At 34.4% G+C, this 19,721-nt stretch overlaps 1 protein-coding gene across 2 annotated transcripts in view; it reads left to right on the forward strand.

Annotated features, from left to right (window-relative positions):
* The window catches only part of plekhh1 (pleckstrin homology domain containing, family H (with MyTH4 domain) member 1), a 57,247-nt gene extending 45,379 nt beyond the window's left edge, over positions 1 to 11,868 (forward strand). For both annotated transcript variants that reach the window (XM_048192308.1, XM_048192309.1), the window contains exons 20-30: positions 1,560 to 1,736; positions 1,820 to 1,917; positions 2,284 to 2,461; positions 5,906 to 6,061; positions 6,146 to 6,243; positions 6,363 to 6,504; positions 6,595 to 6,734; positions 8,437 to 8,566; positions 8,695 to 8,778; positions 10,382 to 10,528; positions 10,928 to 11,868. In XM_048192308.1, coding sequence (XP_048048265.1) covers positions 1,560 to 1,736; positions 1,820 to 1,917; positions 2,284 to 2,461; positions 5,906 to 6,061; positions 6,146 to 6,243; positions 6,363 to 6,504; positions 6,595 to 6,734; positions 8,437 to 8,566; positions 8,695 to 8,778; positions 10,382 to 10,528; positions 10,928 to 11,110 — 1,533 coding nt within the window. In that variant the 3' untranslated portion in view covers positions 11,111 to 11,868. The remainder of the gene's footprint in view (positions 1 to 1,559; positions 1,737 to 1,819; positions 1,918 to 2,283; positions 2,462 to 5,905; positions 6,062 to 6,145; positions 6,244 to 6,362; positions 6,505 to 6,594; positions 6,735 to 8,436; positions 8,567 to 8,694; positions 8,779 to 10,381; positions 10,529 to 10,927) is intronic.
* Positions 11,869 to 19,721: the final 7,853 nt, after the last annotated feature.

The following is a 19,721-nucleotide window of genomic DNA, read 5'->3' on the forward strand; positions in this document are numbered from 1 at the left end:
TAAGAGCAGAAACGGAATGTTAATAAGAAAGTAAAGCATGTTGTTGCATGCGCTGACAGTACCAGCAGTGTGCGGTAATGTGTTATGTGAGGAGTTCGCCATCTGCTGGTTGTTCTGTTCTCGTCAGAGACAGTGGTGCCATATATCCCAATCTCAGCTGGCCTCTCTTTCCCAATACTTTTCTGTCTGTTCTGGACTGTCCTGTGTATTAAAGCCATAAAAAATAGATGCACATGAGTCAAAAAATAAAGTGTGTCCACAATAAAGACAAAGAAAAATCAATTTAAAAAAAAAATGGTTTATTTTGATGGTCCACTTTAGACATTCTACTAACTATAAGTAACTTTGCAGCTACATGTCATCTAACTCTCATTAGAGTATTAGTAGACTGTTGGGTTAGGTGTTAGGGTTCGGGTTAGTAAAATAAGGTGAAATGTAGCTGCAACGTTTTTATTTTAAAGAGCCTGCTGCATGACTGGATTTAATAGGGGAAACTGTGAAAACAGTAAAACATGAGTAAAACAAACATAAACTAAAAGTTGGACTCGATAGTGTTCCTCTTATAACATAGCAAAGATCCAGTAATCCATGTATAGTGACAGGAATCATGTTTCCTGACATTTATATATGCCTGATTTCGACGCAGGGGAAATACATAAAGCAAAATTGCATGTGAACGCTTCATATAAATACAATATAGGTAGGTCTAAATCCCAGTGATCACTTATGTCAATGTTATATATCGTCATATCGTCCAGCCCTAAAACTTGTATAGTTTTTGTCAGTGTTTTTCTAAAAACATCCAATTATGCAGAAGATATAAGATGGTAAATATTTAATTGACAAGTTGTCAATACAATATATAACAATACAACATATATGGGTATGATTTTACCTTGAAATTCAACACATTGATACAAAATGATAACTGCAAATTTCTCTGCCTGGAGTCCAGTTATTTCTGTGAATTGCAGCAATCCAGCAGTCTGTAAAAATATACCTTGGATTTTTTGTCATATCTATTGGTACAATCAATCGCAAAGCTCTTTCCTGTCTTGTTTTGTGTGTTTTTCGCACCATTCACGCTGAAAACCAATGCTGCCACTCAGTGGGCGTAACCGCAGTCACTGGACCTAATGGACCATCAAAATAAATTATTACCAAAAAACCTGTTTAAATGTCAAATGTTCTCTTTTGAATTCAAGAAAACTTAAACCAATTTCAAGAAAAAAAAAAATATATTGTGGTATCAAGTAAAATGTAATAACATATTTTTCTTGCATCTTAGATACATGTGAGAGGACTAAGGAATTTTTAGAGGATTTCAAACTTCCCTGATTGATTATTATTTACTTGTAATTATGCATAATTTACTGTTATTACAGTAGTAAGTACATGTAAGGTGTATCTATGTCACCTTAAATTAAAGTGTTACCAAGTTTTATGAATAACATTTCGTATTGTATTTTTGTATAACTTAATAAATAGGACAAAAAGTGAGAGTTGTGTCATTGACCCACACACATACAAATAAGTTTGTTTTTTTGCCCCAATGGTAGTCATGCCAGCTGTTCATCAATGTGCTGGTGGAATCACCCTCAATCGACTACCACACCTCGCTGGCCCAGAATGCACTGCAGGTGTGCCTAACACATCCAGAGCTGCAGAATGAAATGTACTGTCAGTTGATCAAACAGACCAATTGCCGCACTCCTCACAACTATGCCCTTACGCAGGTCAGTGTCATGTTTGTGCACACTCACACTTCACACTGTATCATCATCAGATCAAGTGTTGTATATCTCTCTTTCTCTCTCAGTGCTGGCAGCTGTTGTCATTGTGTGTAGCTCTCTTCCTGCCTCAGCACCATTTCCTGTGGTACCTGAGACAGTACCTGCAGCAGAATGCAGATCCCAGGTCACCGAATCTTCAGATTTTACATAACTATTTGAGTATATATCTTACTTAATGAATTAAATTAAAACACAGTCAAAAAAGGCTGCTAGCTTAATAAGAATTTTTATATATATATATATATATATATATATATATATATATATATATATATATATATATATATATATATATATATATATATATAAAATTTTAATTTTATAACTAGTGGAAAAAAATCTGACAATAGAACTAGAATGTTTGTATTTAAGGGCATTTTGATATATTTGCTGGAAAACAAGACTAAGGTACTGATAAGAATAAGGGTTTTGCAGTTATGCCTAATGTACTTGTATTTGAAAGCCTGTGTTTGTCTCTCCACACTCACAGGACTGAAGTGGGGAAGTATGCAGTGTACTGCCAGCGCTCAGTCGAGAGAACTTTACAGAACGGAGAGAGAGAAGCAAAGCCTTCGCGGATGGAAATTTTATCTATTCTGTTGAGAAACCCGTATCATCACTCTCTACCCTTCAGCATACCTGTACACTTCATGAACAACACTTATGAGGTACACACAAACACTTTCAGTAGCATTTGCATTAACTCTGTACAGCTTACAGTATATTATTTGATACGCAAATTTCTAAAGCCTCTAAATAATCAACATGATCAAAACTGCTGTACACCATCTACTACAACCCTATTTCCAGAGAAGAATAAAATCAAAATTTGTTAATTCTGTTTAAGCTTTATTTAACAAAAGTACAAAGAAAAGATTTCCATTTTTACTAACCAACTTAATTGTATTTTGTAAATATATAGAAATTTTGATTTTGATGGCTGCACACTTGTAACTCCTCTGTCCCAACTTTTTTTGGAGCGTGTTAAGTTGGTTAGTGAAAATGGAAATGGAAATTGTCAAAACTCAAAAAATTATATTTCTCTAAGATCCTACAATGATGAAAATGGTTTGGGTTTTTTTAATCTAAAATTAGAGTCTGTTTATATAGGGATTTTAAAGGTGCCCTAGAACTTTTTTTAAAAAGATGTAATATAAGTCTAAGGTGTCCCCTGAATGTGTCTGTGAAGTTTCAGCAAAATACCCCATAGATTTATTTTAATTCATTTTTTTAACTGCCTATTTTGGGGCATAATTAGAAATGAGCCGATTCAGGGTGTGTGGCCCTTTAAATCTGGCACTCCACGCCCCAAGAGCTCGCGCTTGCCTTAAACAACATAAACAAAGTTAATAACAGCTAATATAACCCTCAAAATGGATCTTTACAAAGTGTTCGTCATGCAGCATGTCTAATCGCGTAAGTGTAGTGTTTATTTTGATGTTTACATTGATTCTGAATGAGTTTGAGGCTATGCTCCATGGCTAACGGCTAATGCTACACTTTTGGAGAGATTTATAAAGAATTAAGTTGTGTTTATGAATTATACAGACTGCAAGTGTTTAAAAATGAAAATAACGACGGCTCTTGTCTCTGTGAATACAGTAAGAAACGATGGTAACTTTAACCACATTTAACAGTACATTAGCAACATGCTAACGAAACATTTAGAAAGACAATTTACAAATATCACTAAAAATATCATGTTATCATGGATCATGTCAGTTATTATTGCTTCATTTGCAATTGCTTCATCTTGCTTACCTAGTCTGATGATTCAGCTGTGCACAGATCCAGACGTTAATACTGGCTGCCTTTGTGTAATGCCTCGATCATGGGCTGGCATATGCAAATATTGGGGGCGTACATATTAATGATCCTGACTGTTACGTAACAGTCGGTGTTATGTTGAGATTCGCCTGTTCTTCAGAGGTCTTTTAAACAAATGAGGTTTATATAAGAAGGAGGAAACAATGGAGTTTGAGACTCACTGTATGTCATTTCCATGTACTGAACTCTTGTTATTCAACTATGCCGAGATAAATTCAATTTTTGAATCTAGGGCACCTTTAAGTGTTTAATCACAGTTTCACCACCTTGACCCCAAAATGTATGACAATATGAAATATGAGTAGGATTGTAGCATGCATAAAAGTCTTGGCTACATCAACAGAGATATTTGTCTAAAATTTGCCAAGTAATATTTAATATTCCTCACCATTTTCTTTACATGTTTTTTAAAAGTAAGATTTGAGTCCAATATTATGCCAAGATAATTTAATTAATTATTAAATGGATAGTTTACCCAAAAATGAAAATTCTATCATCATTTACTCACCCTCAAGTTGTTCAAAATCTGTATAATTTGCTTTGTTCTGTTGAACACAAAGGAAGATATTTTGAAGAATGTATTAAACTGAACAGTTTTGGGGCACCATTGACTTCCATAGTAGGTTTATTCCTACTATGGAGGTCAATGGTGCCCCAAAGTGGCCTGGTTACAAACTTTCTTCAAAATATCTTCCTTTGTGTTCAACAGAACAAAGAAATTCATACAGGTTTGGAACAACTTGAGGGTGATGAAATGATGATAGAATTTTCATTTTTGGGTGAACTATCCGTTTAACTATAACTAACTTATTAACTATTTCTATATTTTCGCCTTTAATAAAAACATCAACATTGGGAGATTGAACATTTGTTTTTGAGAAGAGCATTCCTTTTGTTTTACCAGTGTTTAGGCAAAGACACGATTGTTCCAGCCACTGTGTAATCCTTTCCATAGCAGCTTTTAACTTCTCAGCTGCTAACTCTGCTGTTCTCTCATGTATAAAAATAACAGTGTCATCAGCATACATTTGCACTTGTATCCCTTCACACTGTTGCAGAAGATCATTAATACAGAGACTGAATTATAAAGGACCTAACACTGATCCTTGGGGTACACCCATTGTATAAAGTAAGTTACAGGACTTAAAGGGTTAGTTCACCCCAAAATGAAATTTCTGTCATTAATTACTCAATCTCATGTCGTTCCACACCCGTAAGACCTTCGTTCATCTTCAGAACACAAATTAAGATATTTTTGATAAAATCCGATGGCTCAGTGAGGCCTTGTTGCCAGCAAGACAATGCCCAGAAAGCTACTAAAGACATATTTAAAACAGTTCATGTGACTACAGTGGTTCAACATTAATGTTATGAAGTGACGAGAATACTTTTTGTGCGCCAAAAAAACAAAATAACGACTTTATTAAACAATATCTAGTGTTGGGCGATTTCAAAACACAACTGCCAAAGTCATGTGATTTCAGTAAACGAGGCTTCGTCACATCATGTATGTTTCGAAACGTTTTGAAATTTCAATGGTTCACGTGACTTTGGCAGTTTGATACACGCTCTGAACCACTGATTCGAAACAAAAGATTCGTAAAGCTTCGAAGCTTCATGAAGCAGTGTTTTGAAATCGCCCATCACTAGATATTGTTGAATAAAGCCGTTATTTAGTTTTTTTGGCGCACAAGAAGTATTCTCTTCACTTCATAACATTAAGGTTGAACCACTGTAGTCACATGAACTGTTTTAAATATGTCTTTAGTAGCTTTCTGGGCATTGAAAGTGTTAATTGTCTTTCTGTCAATGCAGGCCTCCCTTAGCCATTGGATTTTATCAAAAATATCTTAATTTGTGTTCTGAAGATGAACGAATGAGGTCTTACGGGTGTGGAACGATATGAGGGTGAGTAATTAATGACAGAATTTTCATTTTTGGGTGAACTAACCCTTTAAGCTCATTGATTTACATTACAAGCTATCAAAATTTCATCTTACATTTTGGCCATATAATTATGGCAACTTCACCAAATTGCATATTTTTGCTCAGTTTGGGCCTCGGAATAAAACTGAGGGTTTTTTTCCCCTTTTTAAGTATGAGCTTCATATCCTCCTGTGTCATACTATAGCTGTGTCCCAATTCAGAGGCCGCATCCTTCGAAGGACGCAGAATTCAAAGGCGGTTCAGTGATATGATATGGAATGCATAAATGTAAAACGTTTTACTAGGACAGGCTTTCAGAATGTCTCTTCAAACCATCATATCTTTCTCCACTTCTATAGGTTGTTGGTTTTGATGGTTCCACCACAGTAGAGGAGTTCCTGAACACTGTGAACCAGAGGGCAGGCATGAGGAAACCAAAGATTTCAGGCTTTGCGCTCTTCACTGACGACCCCTCTGGCAAAGATCTGGAGCACTGCCTGCAGCCCAGCAATAAAGTACAATATGAACATTAAATATTAGAGCTTTTACAAAGTACATTCTGTGCTGCATGAAATGATTTTTGTATTGTTCTGGTGCAGATCTGTGATGTGATCTCCAAGTGGGAACAGGCACTGAAAGAACTTCATCCTGGAAAATATGAAGGAACACGGATTGTCCGTCTCACTTATAAAAGCAGGTACGTTTGAAAAACGGTGGTCTTGTACGTCCAAAATCTATCAAAATGAACAGTTAAGAATGTTTTTACCAACAGGTTAATAATGTTAGGGTTTTAAAAGTATTCAGTCTTCCTCGTAGGCTGTGTTTCCGAGCTCAGGCTAAGGGGGAAACTGAGCGAGAGCGCCTTCTGCTGGCATATCAAGTAAATGATGAGGTACAACAAGGGCACTTCCCTGTCAGTAAAGAATTGGCCCTGGAAGTGGCGGCGCTGATGGCACAGGTGTGTGTTGATGTAGATCACATGTTTGTGTTTGAGGGTGAGTGTATCTGAAGTGGTGGGTTACAAACAAAACTCAATTTTTTCTTTTAGGTTGAGCATGGTGACCTAGACCGGCCTGCAATGTCTCCTGTTGGTTCTCCTCAGCCGAAGACCCAACAGGTCCTTCTGCAGGTACTGGAGCGGTTTTACCCTAAACGCTACAAACAAGAATGCAGCATGGAACAGCTCAGGTAAAGTCACATTTGTTTGATTGAGTACATTATAATAACATCACATTCATGTATATTATATTATATTATATTATATTATATTATATTATATTATATTATATTATATTATATTATATTATATTATACAAGGCTACATTTATTTAATTAAAAATACAGTAAAAAACAGTAATATTGTGAAATATTATTACAATTTAAAATAACCGTGTACTATTTAAATATATTTGACAAAGTAATTTATTCCTGTGATGGCAAAGCTGAATTTTCAGCATCATTACTCCAGTCTTCAGTGTCACATGATCCTTCAGAAATCATTCTAATATGCTGATCTGCTGCTCAAGAAACATTTAATGTGTACAATTGTACAAAATATTTGTGTACAATATTTTTTTTCAGGATTATTTGATGAATAGAAAGTTCAAAAGAACAGTGTTTATCTGAAATCTAATCTTTTGTAACATTATAAATGTCTTTACTGCCACTTTTGATTGATTTAATGCATCCTTGCTGAATGAAAGTATTAATTTCTTTAATTTCTTTTCAAAAAAATAAAAATAAAAATTCTTACTGACCCCAAACTTTTGAACGGTAGTGTATAATGCTACAGAAGCTTTGTATTTCAGATAAATGCTGTTCTTTTGAACTTTCTATTCATCAAGGAATCCTGAAAAAAAAGTACACAACTGTTTTCAACATTGAAAATAATCATAAATGTTTATTGAGCAGCAAATCGGCATATTAGAATGATTTCTGAAGGATCATGTGACACTGAAGACTGGAGTAACGATGCTGAAAATTCAGCTTTGCATCACAGGAATAAATTACTTTGTCAAATATATTTAAATAGTACACAGTTATTTTAAATTGTAATAATATTTCACAATATTACTGTTTTTACTGTATTTTTAATTAAATAAATGTAGCCTTGGTGAGCAGACGAAACTTCTTTTAAAAACATTAAAAATCTTAGTGGTTCCAAACTTTTGGACTGTACTGTATGTATATATTATATCTATATATATATATATATATATATATATTATATCTATATAATAGTATACCATATAATACACATATTATATTATTTATTATAATTAATAGAATAATTATTTTACTATTATTATATTATATTATATTATATTATATTATATTATAATTTTTCTTTAGCATTTAATTGTATATTATTTAATTTAATATAATTATATAATATTAATATTAATATAATTAATAAAATAATTATTTTAACATAATAGTATAATTATAATTGTAATTATATAATAATATAATTATATAATAATATATAATATATTATATAATATATAAATTATATAATAATTTATCTGTAGTTATATGTGTTCAATTATTTTAACGCGTTTAAGATTTTAATTGCATGCGTTAACATGTTAACGTTGATATATATGCATTCTATGGTATACTATTTAATTTATATATTAATATAAATATCATTTTAATAAATATATATATGTATATGTGTGTGTGTATATATATTAATTATTATATTATATTATATTATATTATATTATATTATATTATATTATATTATATTATATTATATTATATTATACTTTGCTTTATTGACTTTAATATGTTGTTTTTCTTCATTTAAAAACAATATGAAAAATAAAGTGCTCACTGGATGACGCTTTATACAAACATTTTATCTAATAGTAACTTTGTCCCACAGGGACCTCGGTGAGCGTTTGGCCACTAAGTGGTCTGTCCTGCATGGGTGCACAGCCTCCGAATGTGTGAGAATCTATCTCACCGTGGCCCGCAAGTGGCCTCTGTTCGGGGCCAAGCTGTTCAGTGCCAAGGTGAGTTCAGATGAGGCGACAGTTTCCAAAGCCACTGCCAAAATTACTTTTCAGGTGTACCTTTTCACAAGAGAGCTGTTAAAACATGACTGAATTCCTCCTTTCACTCCCACTCTGTTGGTGCACAGCCACTGCCTCCCTCTTCATTGGATCAGACTCAGGTGTGGCTGGCTGTTAATGAGGATGGGCTGAGTGTCCTGGACTACACAATGGTGAGTGTATGATACTTACTTAAAGTTTCAGAACCGCACTAAAGAAATATTACGGGCCATTTACAACTTAAGCTCTTAAGTGTGCTGTTGATTACCGCAGAAAATGATTTAGACTCCCTCAGGTTGTAAAATCAAATGAAAAACATACTTGGAGTAATGCTCTTATAATGGAAGCCTAGAAGTCAAGTGTGCAGTGCAGCTATAATGCTGTTTTGAGAATATAACACTAACAAGGTACGGGATAATTGTAATGTAATCTGTAAATATCTATAAATCTGTAAAGTAAAGTAGAGCACATAACTGAGTCAAAAGGAAATGTGTAGTTAAAATACAAATAGTTCAGTCATGAAACTCTAACTGAGTGCTGATTGGTTCCTCTAACGCTGTGGCGTTAGCCAACCAGACGTACTTCCTAATCATATTTCGTACCCTAGCCTGCGATCGCCCTGCTGCACAATTAGGAAAACTTCTGTTTACCCTTCCCCCTCCCCAGCACCACCTGTACAGATCTGCTATGGGTGTTTTAATATATTCTTGCAGAAGCATGTCCTTATGCATGTTATTATATCTAAGCTGAACAAATAAACAATAAAGAATAATTTTAAATTATTTTATCATAACCTTATTAACTTAAAATTTATATGCCTTTCGCTGTTCCAATATACCCCCGCCACTTAGTAATGTCCATGGGTAGTGCATACCAGACGTTCAATCACCTGGAAAACTAGTCCCACCTCAAAAGTACAATTTAGTCAGCTATAACACAAATATGAGCTTCATATTTCTGCTTTTAAACCAATGGTCTACAATCTTGCTGGGCCTCTTTTGTAATTGCACTTCTTTTCAGACCTTTAGCACCCTCTTTTGGCCCGGTGCATTATTATTTTTTTTTTTTCACTCTCAATCTTGCTCTAATGTTTCTAGAACTGTATAAGATCTATCTGGCACTGAGTGGGGCACATTGGCAGGTGTACTGTTTTGAAATGTTTATTAACCAGGAAGTTTCCAAAAGCTGTAGTCCTAAAATCTTGCCCAGTTGGCTGTATTCTCACTTGGAGAAGTCTAGTTGTTTTGAAAAAGAATATACAGGATCAGGACAGACTCTGTAATTTTCTATTTTTAAAGTCTTTTTTATTTTGGTTTCATCTACTCACTATTCTCACCAGCTCACAGAAGAAAAAAAAAATCCAAAGGGGAACAGAAAACCAGTAAAAACTGTAAAGTGATAAATTATTACAGTTGTTTATAGTTATACATTAAATATGTTTTAAAATGTATTCCTGTGATGACAAAGCTAAATCGATCCTTTAGAAATCATTCTAATATGCTGATTTGGTGCTCAAGAAACATTTCTTATTATTATGATCATCAATGTTGAAAACCGTTGTACTGCTTTAATAATTTTGTGGAAACTGATACATTTTTTTCAAAATTATTTTATGAACAGAAAGTTCAAAAGAACAGCATTTATTTGAAATAATTATAAAAGTCTTTACTGTCATCTTTGATCAGTTTAATGCATCCTTTCATTCAAGCCTCTGAATGGTAGTGTGTATTGTTTATTTATATATACTGTTTTTGTAAATTTCTCTGACTTTTTTAGCACCCATTGGCCACATATCCATACCAGTCAGTGATCACCTTCGGAGGCTGCAAGGAAGATTTCATGCTAGTGATCAGCCAGATTAAAGACCAGGCTTTGGGCAAGAAGACTGTGGATAAACTTTTATTTGCAATGGCTAAACCAAAGGTAAGACATGCTAAGTTACAAAGGTAAAACTCAGTTTAACTGCATTTCCAAATGCGGCCAGTAAAGACAGAATTCTGATATGGGACGTGGTGCTTTTAGCATTAAATTTTATTACCCATCTTAGAAATCTGATCTTAAGCGTGTGTGGGTGAAATCAGAGCTTAAACTCATACACCCCCCTCAGAAACCACTATCTGAATGACATCTGATGGTAAAAACAGGGGTTTCGCTCATACAGCATTACATGATACAGGAAGTGCTAATGAGCTCCACTGTGTGAGGATCTTTTTTCATATATATCTGTGGTTCAAGTCTTTTTTGGCTTGATACAGCAGAAATATTCATCTACTGAAGAGTTTGCACCTTCATTGTGTTTCTTTCTCTCTTTCAATGCTGTAGATCTTGGAACTGACGCTCCTCATGGCTAGTTATATTAACTACTGGACCTCCAGCTTACCAGGGGCCGGCAACCAGACTCAAGGCTCAGTGCTGGGGCCTCCGGGAGACAGGAAGCTCTGGGACATAGACAGCCGACACTTCCCCTCAATGACATACACAACCAAAGGCCCCACTCTCCTTTAAAACCTCAGCCTCCAGGTGTCTGGACACATCGGCAACTACACAAATAAAAACGCATTTTGGGAAACATTTAGATGATTTAGTTTGGGATACAATTCAGACTTTTTGTGTTTGAAGGTTCAAACAATAAACTGGAAGACAAAAGTTATTTATTGTGCGAAACGGTCAACTATTTGCACACTGTTCGTAGTCCAAATACAAAAAATAAACACATCACAAAGTTGGTTTATAAATGGAGACTCGTAGTGACCCGCCCTGAGAAGATCACCCACCGAGTCAGAGTAGATCCAAGAGTATTTTATTCTTGAGTGCAAAAAGTTTGGCGCTTATTTTTAAGGAATTGGAGCTTTTAAACTGGACTTCCAGGTAAAGACATGGTTTGACTTTTTCATTTGTGTGTAACATGATTTTGTTTCATCTCTGTCTTTGTTTGAATTTTTTATTGTTTAGTTAGTTTTATGTTTATATTTGTTATATTAGGACATTTCCACTGTTTAAATAATGGTACCATCAGTCATTTAAAGTTTATACAGTGAATACTTCATCAGGATGCTTAGAAACATTACATCATCTCTAGTACATTAGCACATACGATGCAAACTAGGTAACCAGTAAATAAACGACAGTACGGAGCCCAGCATATGACATGCAGGAAAAAAATAGTAGGCTAAATCACGTGCATGATTTAGCAAATCGAGGGAATGAAATAGTAAATCCTGCGCACGATTCTGCAAATCGAGGGAACGAAATAGTAAATCCTGCGTACGATTTTGCAAATCGAGGGAACAAAATAGTAAATCATGGAAACGATCTAGCAAATCGAGGGAATGAAATAGTAAATCCTGCGTACGATTTTGCAAATCGAGGGAACAAAATAGTAAATCATGGAAACGATCTAGCAAATCGAGGGAACAAAATAGTAAATCATGGGAACGATTTTGCAAATCGAGGGAATGAAATAGTAAATCATGGGAACGATTTTGCAAATCGAGGGAACAAAATAGTAAATCATGGGAACGATTTTGCAAATTGAGGGAACAAAACGGTAAATCATGGAAACGATTTAGCAAATTGAGGGAACGAAATAGTAAATCATGGAAACGATTTTGCAAATCAAGGGAACGAAATAGTAAATTATGTGAACAATTTAGCAAATGGAGGGAACGAAATAGTAAATCATGCACACGATTTTGCGGATCGAGGGAACGAAATAGTAAATCATGCACACGATTTTGCAAATCGAGGGAACAAAATAGTAAATCATGGGAACGATTTTGCAAATTGAGGGAACAAAACGGTAAATCATGGAAACGATTTAGCAAATTGAGGGAACGAAATAGTAAATCATGGAAACGATTTTGCAAATCAAGGGAACGAAATAGTAAATCATGGAAGCGATCTAACAAATCGAGGGAACGAAATAGTAAATCATGGGAACGATTTTGCAAATCGAGGGAACGAAATAGTAAATCCTGCGTACGATTTTGCAAATCGAGGGAACAAAATAGTAAATCATGGAAACGATCTAGCAAATCGAGGGAATGAAATAGTAAATCCTGCGTACGGTTTTGCAAATCGAGGGAACAAAATAGTAAATCATGGAAACGATCTAGCAAATCGAGGGAACAAAATAGTAAATCATGGGAACGATTTTGCAAATCGAGGGAACGAAATAGTAAATCATGGGAACGATTTTGCAAATCGAGGGAACAAAATAGTAAATCATGGGAACGATTTTGCAAATTGAGGGAACAAAACGGTAAATCATGGAAACGATTTAGCAAATTGAGGGAACGAAATAGTAAATCATGGAAACGATTTTGCAAATCAAGGGAACGAAATAGTAAATTATGTGAACAATTTAGCAAATGGAGGGAACGAAATAGTAAATCATGCGTACGATTTTGCAAATCGAGAGAACGAAATAGTAAATCATGCACACGATTTTGCAAATCGAGGGAACGAAATAGTAAATCATACGAATGATTTAGCAAATTGAGGGAACAAAATAGTAAATCCTGCATACGAATTTGCGAATCGAGGGAACGAAATAGTAAATCCTGCGCATGATTTTGCAAATCGAGGGAACGGAATAGTAAATCCTGCGTACGATTTTGCAAATCGAGGGCACAAAATAGTAAATCATGGAAACGATCTAGCAAATCGAGGGAACGAAATAGTAAATCATGGGAACGATTTTGCAAATCGAGGGAACGAAATAGTAAATCATGGGAACGATTTTGCAAATCGAGGGAACGAAATAGTAAATCATGGGAACGATTTTGCAAATCGAGGGAACAAAATAGTAAATCATGGGAACGATTTTGCAAATTGAGGGAACAAAACGGTAAATCATGGAAACGATTTAGCAAATTGAGGGAACGAAATAGTAAATCATGGAAACGATTTTGCAAATCAAGGGAACGAAATAGTAAATTATGTGAACAATTTAGCAAATGGAGGGAACGAAATAGTAAATCATGTGTACGATTTTGCAAATCGAGAGAACAAAATAGTAAATCATGCACACGATTTTGCAAATCGAGGGAACGAAATAGTAAATCATACGAATGATTTAGCAAATTGAGGGAACAAAATAGTAAATCCTGCATACGAATTTGCGAATCGAGGGAACGAAATAGTAAATCATGCACGCGATTTTGCAAATCGAGGGAACGAAATAGTAAATCATGCACACAATTTTGCAAATCGAGGGAACGAAATAGTAAATCATGCACACGATTTTGCAAATCGAGGGAACGAAATAGTAAATCATGCACACGATTTTGCAAATCGAGGGAACAAAACGGTAAATCATGGAAACGATTTAGCAAATTGAGGGAACGAAATAGTAAATCATGGAAACGATTTTGCAAATCAAGGGAACGAAATAGTAAATTATGTGAACAATTTAGCAAATGGAGGGAACGAAATAGTAAATCATGTGTACGATTTTGCAAATCGAGAGAACAAAATAGTAAATCATGCACACGATTTTGCAAATCGAGGGAACGAAATAGTAAATCATACGAATGATTTAGCAAATTGAGGGAACAAAATAGTAAATCCTGCATACGAATTTGCGAATCGAGGGAACAAAATAGTAAATCATGCACGCGATTTTGCAAATCGAGGGAACGAAATAGTAAATCATGCACGCGATTTTGCAAATCGAGGGAACGAAATAGTAAATCATGCACACGATTTTGCAAATCGAGGGAACGAAATAGTAAATCATGCACACGATTTTGCAAATCGAGGGAACGAAATAGTAAATCATGCACACGATTTTGCAAATTGAGGGAACAAAATAGTAAGTCATGGAAACGATTTTGCAAATCGAGGGAACGAAATAGTAAATCATGGAAACGATTTAGCAAACTGAGGGAACGAAATAGTAAATCATGAAACGATTTTGAAAATCAAGGGAACAAAATAGTAAATTATGTGAACAATTTAGCAAATGGAGGGAACGAAATAGTAAATCCTGCATACGAATTTGCGAATCGAGGGAACGAAATAGTAAATCATGCACACGATTTTGCAAATCGAGGGAACGAAATAGTAAATCATGCACACGATTTTGCAAATCGAGGGAACGAAATAGTAAATCATGCACACGATTTTGCAAATCGAGGGAACGAAATAGTAAATCATGCACACGATTTTGCAAATTGAGGGAACAAAATAGTAAATCATGCACACGATTTTGCAAATCAAGGGAACGAAATAGTAAATTATGTGAACAATTTAGCAAATGGAGGGAACGAAATAGTAAATCATGCGTACGATTTTGCAAATCGAGAGAACGAAATAGTAAATCATGCACACGATTTTGCAAATCGAGGGAACGAAATAGTAAATCATACGAATGATTTAGCAAATTGAGGGAACAAAATAGTAAATCCTGCATACGAATTTGCGAATCGAGGGAACGAAATAGTAAATCATGCACACGATTTTGCAAATCGAGGGAACGAAATAGTAAATCATGCACACGATTTTGCAAATTGAGGGAACAAAATAGTAAATCATGCACACGATTTTGCAAATCGAGGGAACGAAATAGTAAATCATGCACACGATTTTGCAAATCGAGGGAACGAAATAGTAAATCATGCACACGATTTTGCAAATCGAGGGAACAAAATAGTAAGTCATGGAAACGATTTTGCAAATCAAGGGAACTAAATAGTAAATCATGGAAACGATTTAGCAAACTGAGGGAACGAAATAGTAAATCATGAAACGATTTTGAAAATCAAGGGAACAAAATAGTAAATTATGTGAACAATTTAGCAAATGGAGGGAATGAAATAGTAAATCATGCATACAATTTTGCAAATCGAGGGAACAAAATAGTAAATCATGCATACAATTTTGCAAATCGAGGGAACAAAATAGTAAATCATGCGTACGATTTTGCAAATCGAGGGAACGAAATAGTAAATCATACGAATGATTTAGCAAATTGAGGGAACAAAATAGTAAATCATGCGTACAATTTTGCAAATCGAGGGAACAAAATAGTAAATCCTGCGTACGATTTTGCGGATCGAGGGAACGAAATAGTAAATCATGCACACGATTTTGCAAATCGAGGGTACGAGATAGTAAATCATACGAATGATTTAGCAAATTGAGGGAACAAAATAGTAAATCCTGCATACGATTTTGCGAATCGAGGGAACGAAATAGTAAATCATGCACACGATTTTGCAAATTGAGGGAACAAAATAGTAAGTCATGGAAACGATTTTGCAAATCGAGGGAACAAAATAGTAAATCATGGAAACGATTTAGCAAACTGAGGGAACGAAATAGTAAATCATGAAATGATTTTGCAAATCAAGGGAACAAAATAGTAAATTATGTGAACAATTTAGCAAATGGAGGGGACGAAATAGTAAATCATGGAAACGATTTAGCAAACTGAGGGAACGAAATAGTAAATCATGAAACGATTTTGCAAATCAAGGGAACAAAATAGTAAATTATGTGAACAATTTAGCAAATGGAGGGAACGAAATAGAAAATCATGCATACAATTTTGCAAAATCGAGGGAACAAAATAGTAAATCATGCGTACGATTTTGCGGATCGAGGGAACGAAATAGTAAATCATGCACACGATTTTGCAAATCGAGGGAACGAAATGGTAAATCCTGTGTACGATTTTGCGAAACGAGGGAACGGAATAGTAAATCCTGCGTATGATTTTGCAAATCGAGGGAACAAAATAGTAAATCATGGGAACAATTTTGCAAATCGAGGGAACGAAATAGTAAATCATGGGAACGATTTTGCGAATCGAGGGAACGAAATAGTAAATCATGCACACGATTTTGCAAATCGAGGGAACGAAATAGTAAATCCTGTGTACGATTTTGCGAAACGAGGGAACGAAATAGTAAATCATGCGTATGATTTTGCAAATTGAGGGAACAAAATAGTAAATCATGGAAACAATTTTGCAAATCGAGGGAACGAAATAGTAAATCATGGAAACGATTTAGCAAATCGAGGGAACGAAATAATAAATCATGGAAACGATTTTGCAAATCAAGGGAACGAAATAGTAAATTATGTGAACAATTTAGCAAATGGAGGGAACGAAATAGTAGATCATGCACACGATTTTGCAAATCGAGGGAACAAAATAGTAAATCATGCGTACAATTTTGCAAATCGAGGGAACAAAATAGTAAATCATGAACACGATTTTGCAAATTGAGGGAACAAAATAGTAAATCATGCACACAATTTTGCAAATCGAGGGAACAAAATAGTAAATTATGCGAACGATTTAGCAAATGGAGGGAACGAAATAGTAAATCATGCAAATGATTTAGCAAATGGAGAGAATGAAATAGTAAATCCTGCGTACGAGCAAATCAAGGGAACGAAATAGTAAATCATGCAAATGATTTAGGAAATCGAGGGAACGAAATAGTAAATTGTGGAATTAGTGAATCGTGTGCATGATTTAGCAAACCGAGGGAACGAAATAGTAAATAGTGGGCACGATTTATTAAATTGAGGGAACAAAATAGTAAATCGTGCGCACGATTTATAAATCATAGGAACGAATTAGTAAATCATGTGCGCGATTTATAAATAAAGGGAACGAAATAGTAAATTGTGCGCACAATTTACTTTTTTCCCCTTGCATGTCATGTGGGGGGGCTCCGTATCGTAGGACAGTCTAATGTGGTACAAAATTCAAGAGTGGTACTGTTAGTGTGTCTAGTGGTAGTGCAACACGGTTGATTAGTTCTTCTCATCTATCTATACAGGAAATGACATGAAAATGTCATCGGCACCTTGTGAAGTTACAGCGTTTAAGTTAAAAGTGTTAGTTTATCCTCTCATATTACGTGCCATTTTCTGTAGTACTACCAAACATAATGCTTAATCTGAGCCAATCTGTTTTCATTATAACAAATAGTGACAAGCTTCATAGTTTCAAAAAGGCACACATATTTCATATTTGCTTATACTAGCCATAGCCTTGCCTTTTGTATAAAGAAAAAACACACCACACACATTTCGCAACATGACGTTAATATGTGCAGGATCATATATTTTCGTGTAGCTTGAGAATGGTCATAATTAAATAATGAGATCCAGTGCTGGGTATATTACTTACAAACTGTAGTTTATAACTGATTACAAATTACATTACAAAAATATTATCGTAATCCATTACATTACATATTTTAGGTTATATAATCTGACTAATTTTTGATTACTTTTGACCTAACTCGTTGATTTGAACAGGAGAACATTGTACCATACTGATATAACAATACAAAGAGAAAGAAAATATATATTTCATTCTTTATCAACAACATGAAGTGCATTAATTATGAACTGGGGTTTGTGAAGGAACTGCAGGTGGTTTGTGAAAAGCTAATAAATAAATTTTATAATGTAAAATTAAAATAATAAAAATGTGTTTGAAAGACAAATGCCTGCCATTGTATGAATAATGTCTAACCATGTAATTAATAAAAAGTAACTAGTCTGATTACAAGTATTTTAAAACGCAATGTAATCTGATTACATAATTCAGATTACAATAATCAATTACTACCCAGCACTGATGATATCATTTTTTTTCTTTTTATATGCAGTTTTTTAGAAATTAGATTTTAAAAATATTAGGTCTTAGGATATTTACCACACAGTGAAAAACATGGCATATTTTCAATCATAGAAAATATTTTAAATTTTCTTTCCCCCCCCCCATAAATAATAAAAAGCAACCGTGAATACAAGTGTTATCTACATTGCACAAGAAAGAAATACAAAGAATTATCAAGAGTGTTTCAGAAACGGATAATTGACAGAGTAGGTAAAGACACACTGTACCCTTAATTTTTTTGAGGATGTAGGGATGAGTTTTGAAAAAGCTGTAATAATGACATGATAACTTGAATTATTCTATGAATCAAACCACTTTTTCTGTATTTTGAATATTTATTTTGTCATTTAAAATAATAATAAACAGACATGTTTGTGGTCTTTTGTGCTTCAAGCAGCCAACTGGAAATGATGTCACTTTTGTTTCTTTTAAGATCCGAGGCCAAAAAATGTGTCAGTACAGACATTCAGAAGTGATGCTGTGAGAGCTTCATAGAGAAATTGTTGCAAATAAAAAGTTAATTGCGCTTTTTCCTTTTCGATTTTTTTTAATTCTTGCATTTTCATTTCAAGGATAAGCTCAATCTGTGGTATGAATAACTGTATATAACCCTTATGCACCGTATGACTATGTTAAATTTTTATTTTTCATTCATGTGAAAACCCTTCTCCATTTAATTATGTTAATCAATACATCATTTTCTTTTAGGTTAAAGGCTTTCGCAATCATGGGCAAATTTACAGAACAGTTTGTTTAGATTTACTTGTTCTTATATTGCAGAAAAAAACTGATTAATAACTGCAAAAGTTCACAGATTTGCTGGCCACCGTGTAGGTTTATAGACGGGTGGGGTTTTCTCTGCTCTCTCACTCCAGGCAGGTCAAAGTGCTAATGGCATTTCCCTGCCAATAGACTGCTATAAATTCACATTTGAAAATTAAACGGGGAAAAAATGTGTATGTTCTAAGCTAATACGGTAATATGCTCATTATTCAGCCACACTCTCTCTAAGCAAGTTGTAACGTTGAATTAGGGAAAGCCTGCTTTTCATTGTTGCCTTCTGCATTGGGAAAAAAGAAATCTGTGGCTCGCTACATGGTTTGGAGGAACCCCAGACTCTCTCAAGGATGTGTTTTTATGTTTTTCTTACATTTTAAATGACAGTTTTTAGTTTATGAGACATCACGTAAACTATTTTAAGCTCTGGGTTCTGCTTTAAAACTCTTAACAATGATATATCTGAATGTAATCTACGGATGTCATTTTTCTTTCATTTGATACAACTATGCTACACTCTAAAAATGCTTGGTTAAATATGGACAAACCCAGGGATTGGGTTGTTTTCACCCAGCCATTTTTTTTAAACCAATTTTGTATTTATTTTTTAGTATAGTAATATAATAAAAGGCATGTTTTGCTCACCCCCAAATAGGGGCAAATTTGTGGGGTATTTTAAGCTGAAACTTG

Source organism: Megalobrama amblycephala, linkage group LG5, assembly GCF_018812025.1.
Source record: "Megalobrama amblycephala isolate DHTTF-2021 linkage group LG5, ASM1881202v1, whole genome shotgun sequence".
Classification (NCBI taxonomy): domain Eukaryota; kingdom Metazoa; phylum Chordata; class Actinopteri; order Cypriniformes; family Xenocyprididae; genus Megalobrama; species Megalobrama amblycephala.